General features: G+C 32.9%; 1 protein-coding gene across 1 annotated transcript; it reads right to left on the reverse strand.

Annotated features, from left to right (window-relative positions):
- Positions 1–3,766: 3,766 nt before the first annotated feature.
- On the reverse strand, positions 3,767–6,983 carry LOC133178323 (uncharacterized). The gene is made up of 6 exons (XM_061313056.1): positions 6,860–6,983; positions 6,620–6,736; positions 6,106–6,171; positions 4,377–4,480; positions 4,097–4,225; positions 3,767–3,925 (listed from the first exon to the last, which is right to left on the reverse strand). Exons 1-6 carry the CDS (start codon positions 6,897–6,899, stop codon positions 3,815–3,817), a joined length of 567 nt encoding a protein of 188 aa, XP_061169040.1. The 5' UTR covers positions 6,900–6,983; the 3' UTR covers positions 3,767–3,814.
- Positions 6,984–11,477: the final 4,494 nt, after the last annotated feature.

The raw sequence follows: 11,477 nt of genomic DNA on the forward strand, positions 1-11,477 counted from the left end.
TTAAGCCCTCTGCAAAGAAAGAAAAGTAAACGTATCTCTCGGAAATGAATAATTATCCTTGGTCTTTTGAATGTTTTGTAAAAATTTCGCATGGAACCCTGGTAGCGAAGGAATTCTGGGAATGTTGCACCAGAAAATTTGCCTGACGTATGTACAGATTTCATTCCGAATTTTCTCTGTTCTTACGTTAGTCTATTGAGCTCGCTGCGCTCGCTATAATCTCAAGGACAGGGAATATCTTTCCGAAAGATTGATTTTGGTGTCTTTACATACATTGTTTAAGAAAATCAATAAAATTTATCATGTAAAAACAAAATTCAAACTTTTTTGAATCGTGAATTCTTCTATAGTTCTGAATATACACAGTCGGAAAACCAAATTGCATGTAATGTTGGAATTCTCAATATTATAACAGAACTTTGCAATGGAGGAAAAATTGTCAACTATGAATTCTAATTCAATAAGACAGGTAGAAAAAAAATTAATATTACAAATATGCACCGAAAATTCATACTTACTGATACATTTATTGTTAAACCTTTCAGAAATTGTTCTCTATAGAAATCTTCTCTGGTTTTAATGTGTGGGATGAACATTGCAAAATTTCAATGCCATTTTCATTTCTACACAATGCAGGTGTGACTTTGTAAAGGAAAAGCCATACTCGGGTTAATTTCTGAGGGAATTTTTTCCAACTTGAAACATTATTTAATCAACTCACATAAAACATATTTATAGGAACTATCTTTTTTTATCAGTGCCACTTAAGGATGAGAGTACAGACAAACCCTCTGTGGCAAAATCAGGTTCAGATAAATAACATTCAGCTATATATATATATATATATATATATATATATATATATATATATATATATATATATATATATATATATATTATATAAATAGTGCACGTTTTTGAGGGTAACAGTTGAAATTGACACCCCAAGGAAAACCATTGTCAACCGACGCGTCAGCGGAGGTTGACAATGGTTTTCCGAGGGGTGTCAATTTCAACTGTTACCCTCAAAAACGTGCACTATTTATTTTATTATACTGAATGTCTTATTGATTTCGGATGTCATAAAAAATTCGGAGATCGTCGTTAAGTTCACGCTTAGAAAGCTTTCAAACTCCCCGCTTCTATTTTTCTCAATAAGAAAGCTTCGGAAAAGATTTACCAACCTCTTTATTATTTGTTTGCTACTCAAAAAGTCCTTTATCACCTAAAGTTTGCACTCGCAAGGATGTTTCGTCTGTCGTTTGTCTTTTTCAAGTAAGCCACATCGGACGCAAGCTTTTATTGACGTCGTTTACTCGGTTTCTTTCAAACGCACAACCGACGTTTTGAGAATTCTACGGTGAACCGTACGCGCATGATTTGAACGCATGTGATATTTTCGTAATGTTACCCGTTGTCATGTGTGTTGCTAACGCTGAGGGTAATATTACGGATTGTTAAATGTGTCTAAACCAATCAGATTTTAGTATTTAACATGAAAGTATAATAAATATATATATATATATATATATATATATATATATATATATATATATATATATATATATATATATATATATATATATATATATATATATATATATATATATATATATATATTAAAGAAAGAAAACAAGTAAATGAAATTATTACATATCCATAATTTGACTCGATTGATACATTAATATGATATTTTTTTTTCGTTGAAAAGAATTTTTAAAAAAAATTAAAGTCATATGCAGTACACTAAAGATGTAATACACTCTAGCTGTAGATTCCTGTTTTTTCAATTTTCATATACCCGGTATATAAATATTTAGTTTCAAATATTGAGGTAAATCTCTTGCAAAAATTTAAAATGTCATTTCTAAGTATAGAATTTTAACAAAAATATCTTTTAAAATAAATCACTTTTAAATACATTCAACTATTTTTTTTTCAGAAAAATTAAGTCTTGCCAAAGCAGACAATAAATCACTTTTACACAGATCGAAACCTCGTTATTGAAGATATATGCATTTCTGCACAATTCTTAAACAAAAAGCAATTTTTCACGCATATTTTTAAAGCAGCCTTTTTCAATCACTTATGGGGGGCATTACATTAAAGTCTTAATCCAATTAGGAAAATATAGTTATTTTTTGGGAAAAGCAAATAGCGTACGCACTGTAGTAGCCATTCGGGTTTACAATATGACGTCAAACGAGTATGGTTTCACCTTAATTTTGTATTATCCATAATTTATAATGTTCGAATCCCCTAGATTCTCAGTATAGCATATTCGATGCATATTCCTATGATTTTCCTTCACCACCTGATCCCTCCATCTTATACATATTAATACATAACACAGAAAGAAAAGGTTATGTTGCACTTTGCCACCACTATGACTTTATTAATTAACCCAAATTTAGATTACATATAATGATGTAGATCACATAAAATGGTTATGTAATAATAACCTTATTAAAAATTGATATACAATTGTGAATATTTGATTATTTACCCCATTAATATTTCAAATCAATATTAATCAATAATTCCCCTTGATTATCTAATTAATGATATAAGTGATTACATAATTTCCAACACACCTATTCCTTGTGGTCTGAAACCGCAATACGGAAACAAATTGAAATTGCCAATATGACGAAGTAATCTTGTATATATACTTGTACATTTTTGATGTAAAAATTACTTGCATTATATTATATTCGGACACTGTTACCCTTCGTGTATGTCATCAAAGGAATCTTAGGATGTTTTATCTCACCTTTGCTTTTTACGATTTTTAATAACATTAATGAGAGGAAAAAATAAAGGATTTCTAATCAGTTTTTGTCAAACTTCTTATGCAAACAAGATTTAGTCTGAAGAAGGGTCCGTGTTTTATACCCTGTTCACAGATTTGTGTTTTTATAGAATTTTTTGAGATGGATCACCGTTTGTTATTTTCCCCTTTTCATCCAAATACACAATGCAGAAGAACAGAAAATGAGTTTTGTGCTTTTCACCATGATTGGGGGAGTGTGAAGAAAGAAGAGATATAACAGCTTTTCAGATTTCCTACAAATGTTGTTCCATGCTTGTCAAAAATCAATTAAACATCTTTCTTAAATTGAGGATAAAGATTTTAAGTTATTTGTCAATGCCTTATCTCATTTCTCCAAGTTTCTTACGGAGATTCGGAGACACACTTTGTGTTTCGTGAAAAATTCTTTTCAAAATAGAATGTATTTTTTTTATCTGGAGGAATTCTACCTCCTAAATGGAGGCTTTTATTTGTAATGTTAATTTTTACTTACAATGATTTTTTAATTTAATCTCTGCGATATAATTATTGTGATATATTGTAAATTCTGAATGTACTGGTTGGAACATACAGTAAAAATAAAATTAACTTTATCACAGATTTGTTATCTGCCCTTATGGTCTTTTGTTGTTCTGAGCCAACTGTTCTTAGATCTGAATCTTACTAAACTTTTCATGCAAATTTAAACAAAACTTGCTATTGTTTTTTATTGTATTTTCTTACAAATATACATCGATTATCAGTAGTAAACATATTTTATTTCTTGAGGTCAATTTATTTATGATAATGGACTGAAAATAGTATGTACAAACGATTTAAAATGCTATAAATAACTTGATGAATTCAAATTTATTAACCTGTTTACATTGTCTGAACCCTGTCAAACTGTTAATTCACAGAAATGACATGGAATAAAACAAACGTGGAACAGTTCTGTCTCTTTAACATGCATAGGATGTCCCTAGAAACCCGTTTTTCACGTTAGAAAGAAGTATAGCGAATTTATTTCAGCTGTTTAGCAAGCCACCTGAAAGCGTCTCCATAACCTTGACGATATAGCATGCTGGTCGTAAAGATTTGGCATTGTCGACAAGAAGTGTCACATTCTTCACTCTGAAAAAAAAGATCAAACATGCAAAGGATAGATTAAATTTAGTCGTGTTTCCTTTTACTATAAGCCTATTTTAAGGAATGAAAAGGATTTGTCCAATTGCCTTAGAATTAATTGCACTACTGTTTCCCTGTTTAAAATAAATAATTGTGAAGTTAACATGCCTGACTTACCGTATTCAGGTACTGCTGTAAACCAAGCACCTGTATTAACTCCTCCGTTCCGAAGCAGTCTTTTTTATCAGTTTTGTTTCCTAGTATAGCAACTGGAACTTCTTTTGGAAATTCACTTTCTAATAATCCCTGTTATAAATGCATTATATAAAAGATAGTGAACGAGGATTATTCCTTCAAAACATGTCTAAAATGGTCTATATATTAAAAATGTTCCGATCAATAATTGTAAATTTTTATTTGTCTACCTTAACAGGTACAACCCTTTTGATCTATGTACCTTTAATTCTGCTCTCGTTTCCGAAATCCTGACTTTATCGGAAGCATCGACAACAAACACAATTGCGTTAATGGCGGGCATGTACTCCTTCCAGAGTCTCCGGGCTGTCAACATAGTACATAATTATATGCAATATAGGTGTATAACGTTACGGGGCTGTCAACATACTACATGTATACAATATAAGTGTGACGTCAGGGGGCTGTCAACATGGTACATGTATCAATAAAGGGCTGTCAACATAGTACAGGTGTACAAGTGTAACGTTAACAGGCTGTCATCTTAGTACATCCGTAGACAATTCAGTGTGTAAAAATTGGCCTAACAATTTGTATGAAAAACGTCAGTCAACATTCGACTTAACGATAGGTTGTATTTGCTAACGATATCATTGTACAGATTTTGCGAAATGATGACTTTAAAGGATAGTGTTGATATCCTTGTATCATCAACTTATTTTCAATACATGCCTGTATTTAGAAATTGTTCGTAGGTAGATCACGCTCTTGCGTATTGAATCAACTGGGAGACATAAACTTCATATAAAGGTGAAAACGGTATATTGCTACACAAGTAAGGGGAGTTGACGAAGAAAAGTTGAAGTCATCAAGTTTAACATAAAGTTTTTATGTTAGGTTGTCATTAACGTCTTTTTCTAGTAAACTATCCAAACATGACACAGAAGTGTCCGTCTCTGTGGTGTCTTTTATTTCGAGTTCAAAGTGACATCAATGTCGGAAAGAAAAATGAATGTTGTTAATTGATAAAAAGTCGTCGATATATTAAAATTTCGAATTGAAGGCCACAGCTAGAAACTTCTTCTTTTCATGAAGAAGTTTTTGAATAAATTCTGCTTCGTATGAATACAAAAATAGCTCTGTTTATAACGTGGCGCACATAGTACCCATGGGAATTCAGAGAGATTGTTGAAAGACTTGATCTCCAAAAATTACATAGATATTAATTTTCGATCAAAAACTCAAGCAACTTCGGAGTACAACCAGTATGTTTTTAACAAAACAATTTTGCAAATGACCAATGACAAGGTAAGCAAATTTTGAACTTTACATAATTTTGCAAATGACCAATGACAAGGTAAGCAAATTTACGAGTTCATATTTATCCAAAAAGCAGTTGTCTATGAAGACAAAAAGGCTGGACTTTAATTTATAGTGAGGAATGGTTGAATAGTGTTGAAATGTCGTACGCTTGGTGTTATTGATTATTGTAAAATTTTGTGATCGTACAATACTTGAATAAAGCGGGCACAACTACACGTAATACAACAATACTTTGTCGGCGTAGTTGCAAATCGTTCACGTCATAAAGAAGATGGGAATATATGATGTTTACTAACGATTGACAAAATCTTGAAGAAATATGTTTATAAATTTTAGAAAAAAGGTGTTTAACATCGTTAAAAAACATCGTTAGTTAACAAAAGAAATTAATGTAACTTATTATGAATTATTTCATCGTGATTGTAAATAATTGTCAATTCTTAACATTTGTAACCTTGACCTTCTTGGAAAGGACTTATATAGGCCATGCCTGATGTCCAATCCAATTATGTAAACTGACTTTACATATTAATAAAATACTGATTAAATAAATAAACATTGTTAAAATCTTTTGTATCTGATACTGATCATGAACAGTTATGACTTAAAATTATACGTTGCCAGTTGGTGATTGGTTCTATATGGAGTAAAAGAGAAAAATACTGTACCCATCTGGTGCCCTCCTAGATCGTAGGCTGTAAATGTAATACCGCCAAGAGTCATTTCCTCCGAAACTTTAAAAGAAATAGAGAAAATGATGTTGAATACTTTTACACTTATCTAAGATATTCTATTGAAATACAGGGAAAAATTATTAAAGACTTTACATAAATTCTGATTAATACAGATTGTTATGAAATATCTTAGAAAAATCAAGGAGTTCAAGCCTAAGCTTAACTTCAATTGCATGTAAGAGCAAGCACTCATTTCTACACGATTTTAGTTTTAGACTATATACATGTGTACATACGTTTAATGTATTCTACATTAGTATATCATACATGTACATATATGTATTTATTACTGATAACTATTACTCGCTCACCTAATGATAAATGGTTAAATATATGTATAATTCTCATATATATATTATTAAAAGAAAGATTAAATTATAAGAATCCATAAAACATTTGTAATAAGAAGCACTCTAAAACGTACGTTAGTTTGTATTTGTAAATATACCTGGTCGAGGTGTCGGCGGATGCTGGATCAGTTTTCCGTGTTTAAGTAGAGACAACAGCGTAGATTTACCGGCATTATCTAGTCCTATTATCATCAATTTTGCCCGCCTATAAAAACCTGAAGAAACAATTATAAAAGACATTCAAACAATTCCTCATTTCAGTTTTGAAAACATGTCAAATGCTTTTGACAGAAAAGAGGAAATTAAAAATATTGAACTTAGAATAATTTTTTACCTACCAAAATAGTAAAGAATTTCCCAGATCCAATTAATAAACATGTTTATATCGACAAAGTTAAATTTGTAATCCTCTGTGTCTGATATTTGATAGATTTACTTCATTTGGTAGACGTCTGATCATTTTATATAGGTTTAAATGTCTCATACAACGTAAACATCAAACGCGTAAATTCAATGATTTAAAATCGCCTGTGCTGTATGTGGACACGTGTTTTCTCCGTTTTGATTTAGAGTTATCGCTCTTTTATCGTGAAGCTTCGACAGTCTTGCATCAATGACTTCTACCTGTAGATACGTGTACCAATGAAATCACAGCGCGTTGAAAATATGATTCTAAATTTAAAATCCTTTTTTATGATTTTGTTTCCTCTTTCTGATATTTTGTTCTCAAGGTAAGAATTCTTATTTAATCATTTAGAGTTATTACTTTGATTGTTTTTACTCTGAATTTAATTTAACGGAATACAAAAGGCAGAGAGGGTTCCAAGTTTGCTCTTTTGATCATCTGATTAACTCAGGTGATCCATTGCAACCCGTTTTTGTCTGCAGCTAGAAAGCTTTTGTGAATATTCCTAATTTTTTTTATTTATCAAATGACTTAACCAATTTTGGTATATAAGAGGGAGGCAAAAATGTCAATTTCATGGGTTGCTAAAAAAAACTTCATCTTGGGGCACGAGGTGCGGATTCATACTCATAATAATTATTGCTATCTTCTTTGTTTTTGAAAACTTAGCTGGTTAAGTATCTTCATGTGTGTTAAACTTCTATCGAACTTGTAAAATAATATGTAGTTTAAAATTATCCAGACATTTACACATATAAGTATGAAAATATTTTATTTTATTTTTTTCAAAATTATCCAGACATTTGAATATGAAAATATTTCATTTTATTTTTTTCCAGTATCTAGGTACTAAGCATGACCAGAGTCGTCATCACTGACATTGTTCACCGTCCCGGTGCTTTCCTGGGATTACTTGGTCTACTCTCCCTGGGGCAGGGACTATTTTATGTGATGTTCTCGGGACTGACATCCGCCCCACATAACCCACTACTGGTGCTGGGTATGAATGCGGTGCTAACCGGGATCACCCTTCTCATTATAGCAAAACTTTGTTTTAAACCCCAGAGCGTGGAAAATCTAGAAAATTTTGTGGGAATGCAGACTGAGAACGCTGTCACAAGTAAACCCAAAGTCATAGGAAGAGGTGATGATTCACTTGCGACTAAAGGCAGCGAAGACGACCATTCGTTTGACTTTCTTCATTCAGATGAAATAATGGACAAAAAACTGAATTAAACTGAAAATGATATATACATTTTGTACAGATACAAACACATTTTAAATTTATTACTAGCATACTTAACTTTTTTCACCATATATACATGATTGATTATTTTTTCATATTTCAGATACACTTCGTTTTCATATTTTACAAGAATTTTATCACATGCATTCAAATATATAATTATATATATAGACATTACAATATATTTTTCATTAATCAGATATATCCATAAATATATATTGAAAATGACGTTTATCGCCGTATTATGGAATGCAATTCTGACAGATAACCATTTGCTGAGGGATACTGTTGTCTCCAGGTCCCCCAGCTCTGATATGGTTTGTTAGTCCCCTACCGGTGAAACCGGAGGGGACTATAGGTTTCCTCTGAGTCTGTCCGTCCGTCTGTCTGTCCGTCTGTCCATCTGTCTGTCTGTCTGTCAGTCTGTCCCACTTGGTTTTCCGCACTTTTTTCTTAAACACTTGCAGATATTGAGCTGATTTTTGGTATGTGAGTGTATCTTGATGAGTTACAGATCAAGTTTGCATTTCGTTCCGCTTCATTGATTTTTGACGGAATTACGGCCTTTTCAATTTTTAAGGATTTTCCGCAATTTTCTTCTAAACGCTTGTAGATATTGAGCTGATTTTTGGTATGTGGCTTTACCTTAATTAGTTATAGATCAAGTTTGCATTTCGTCCCGCTTCATTAATTTTTGACGGAATTATGGCATTTTCAATTCTTAACGGGAACCAGATTACACTTGCCGGTAGGGGACTAGTATTGCTAATGCAATACTTTCAGAATGATTGTTAGTCCCCTACCGGTGAAACCGGAAGGGACTATAGGTTTCCTCTGAGTCTGTCCGTCCGTCTGTCCGTCCGTCTGTCTGTCTGTCTGTCCCTCTGTCTGTCTGTCAGTCTGTCCCACTTGGTTTTCCGCACTTTTTTCCTAAACGCTTGCAGATATTGAGCTGATTTTTGGTATGTGAGTGTATCTTGATGAGTTACAGATCAAGTTTGCATTTCGTTCCGCTTCATTGACTTTTGACGGAATTACAGCCTTTTCAATTTTTACAGGTTTTCCGCAATTTTCTTCTAAACGCTTGTAGATATTGAGCTGATTTTTGGTATGTGGCTTTACCTTGATGAGTTATAGATCAAGTTTGCATTTCGTCCCGCTTCATTAATTTTTGACGGAATTATGGCATTTTCAATTCTTAATGGGAACGGAACCAGATTACACTTGCCGGTAGGGGACTAGTATTGCTAATGCAATACTCTCAGAATGCTTGTTAAATATTTGTGAATGCTATGCTGTTAAAAGCTTACATACATTGTAGTATATGCTTACATAGTATATGAATATGCGAGTGGCGTGTTAACTCAGAATGTTATTTATAATAAAAGACATGGTTCTGCCAATATGTGTTCAATATTTTTAGTCCCCTACCGGTGAAACCGGTGGGGACTATAGGTTTCCTCCGAGTCTGTCCGTCCGTCTGTCTGTCAGTCTGTCCCACTTGATTTTCCGCACTTTTCTGCTAAACGCTTGCAGATATTGAGCTGATTTTTGGTATGTGAGTGTATCGTGATGAGTTACAGATCAAGTTTGCATTTCGTACCGCATCAATGATTTTTGACGGAATTACGGCCTTTCCAATTTTTCAGGGTTTTCCGCACTTTTTCCTAAACGCTTGCAGATATTGAGCTGATTTTTGGCATGTGACTTTACCTTAATAAGTTATAGATCAAGTTCGCATTTCGTTCTGCTTCATTGATTTTTGACAGAATTGTGGCATTTTTAATTTTTAACGGGAACCAGATTTCACTTGCCGGTAGGGGACTAGTATTGCTTATGCATTACTCTCAAAATGCTTTTCTACTTAATCACGTCTTAAGTGCTAATATATAATATATATATATATATATATATATATATATATATATATATATATATATATATATATATATATATATACTGGAATTTCATTTCAGCTGGAATTAGTGTTCAACACTCTTTATGAATGAGTATGCAGTATGTAGTATGCATGTGCGTATGTGTATTTCCTTATCTATATTGAGAAGTAAAATATTTATATTTATCCAAGCCAAGTGAAAAAAAATACAATCTCTAAAACAAACGTACACATAGTTTACAATTTGAAGATATTCTCTAGCATAATATCGATGAATAAAACGGATTAAATATAATATTCTAATCATGAAAATAATAACTAAGCATATGTTTATATAAGTAAAATGAATAAATTTTGCCGCATTAAGTTTCATTTTTAGGGCACCTTAGTCGCTCAAGTGACCTATGTGCAGCGTTGTGCGATGTGGATCATGCATTAATATTTGAACATTTTCAGCTTCTCTGAAATCGCTGAACCAGTTTAAACCGATTTTAGCATATAGCATCTATGGGAGAAGGGAAACAAAAATTATAAATTTCATGGTCCCTGCCCCCCCCCCCCCCCCTGGGGGGGGGGGGCTGAGGGGTGGGGCTTAAATTACCAATATTAATGCAATCTTTAGAAATCCTCTTCTTTAGTCCTGGACACCAAGCAGTCAAACTGTTGGCATGATTGTAATAAGCATTGAATTCTCTACCAAAATTGTGGAATTCATGACCCAAGGGTCAGGGGTTCTGGTGCTAGGGCGGGGCTTTATAGAGATTATATAGTGAAAGTGTATTATTTCTTTGAAAGTCGTCTTCTGTGCTCCTGAATATTAAACAAACTAAGTACATAGCTATAATGCGCAAGGGTTTTTCTTCCATTACTGTGAATTTCATGGCCCCTGGGTCAAGGGTTCTGGTGTAAGGCCGGGGCTCTATTGATTATAAAGTGAAAATGAATTAATTCTTCAAAAATCTTCTTCTCTGCTCCTGGGTGTTATTCAAACAAACGAAGTGCATGGTTTTGATACGCAAGGATGCCTCTTCTAAAATTGTGAAATTCATGAGCCCATGGTCGGAGGTTCTGGTGAAAGAGGGGAGGGCTTTATTGATTATATAGTAAAAAAGGAAGTTTCTTTGAAAATATTCTATCTGCTCCTGTTTATAAAGCAAAAAAAAAAACTAAGTGTATAGTAATGATGAACAAGGGTGCTGCTTCCAGAATTGTGAGTTTTATGCCCCCTGGATCAGATCTAGATGTTCTGGTGTAAGGGTGGGGCTCTATTGATAATATAGTGTCACTCCGTGGTGTGTGTGTGTGTGTGGGGGGGGGGGGTCTATTAATGTGTTAATTCTTTGAAAATCTTCAACTAAGTGCATTAGTTAATAATAAGGGTAACTTTTTTAAATTCGTGAAATCAAT

The sequence above is a fragment of the Saccostrea echinata genome, unplaced genomic scaffold, assembly GCF_033153115.1.
Source record: "Saccostrea echinata isolate AGI-Se365-2 ecotype Australia unplaced genomic scaffold, CSIRO_AGI_Sech_v1 ptg000002l, whole genome shotgun sequence".
In the NCBI taxonomy this organism is placed as follows: Eukaryota; Metazoa; Mollusca; class Bivalvia; order Ostreida; family Ostreidae; genus Saccostrea; species Saccostrea echinata.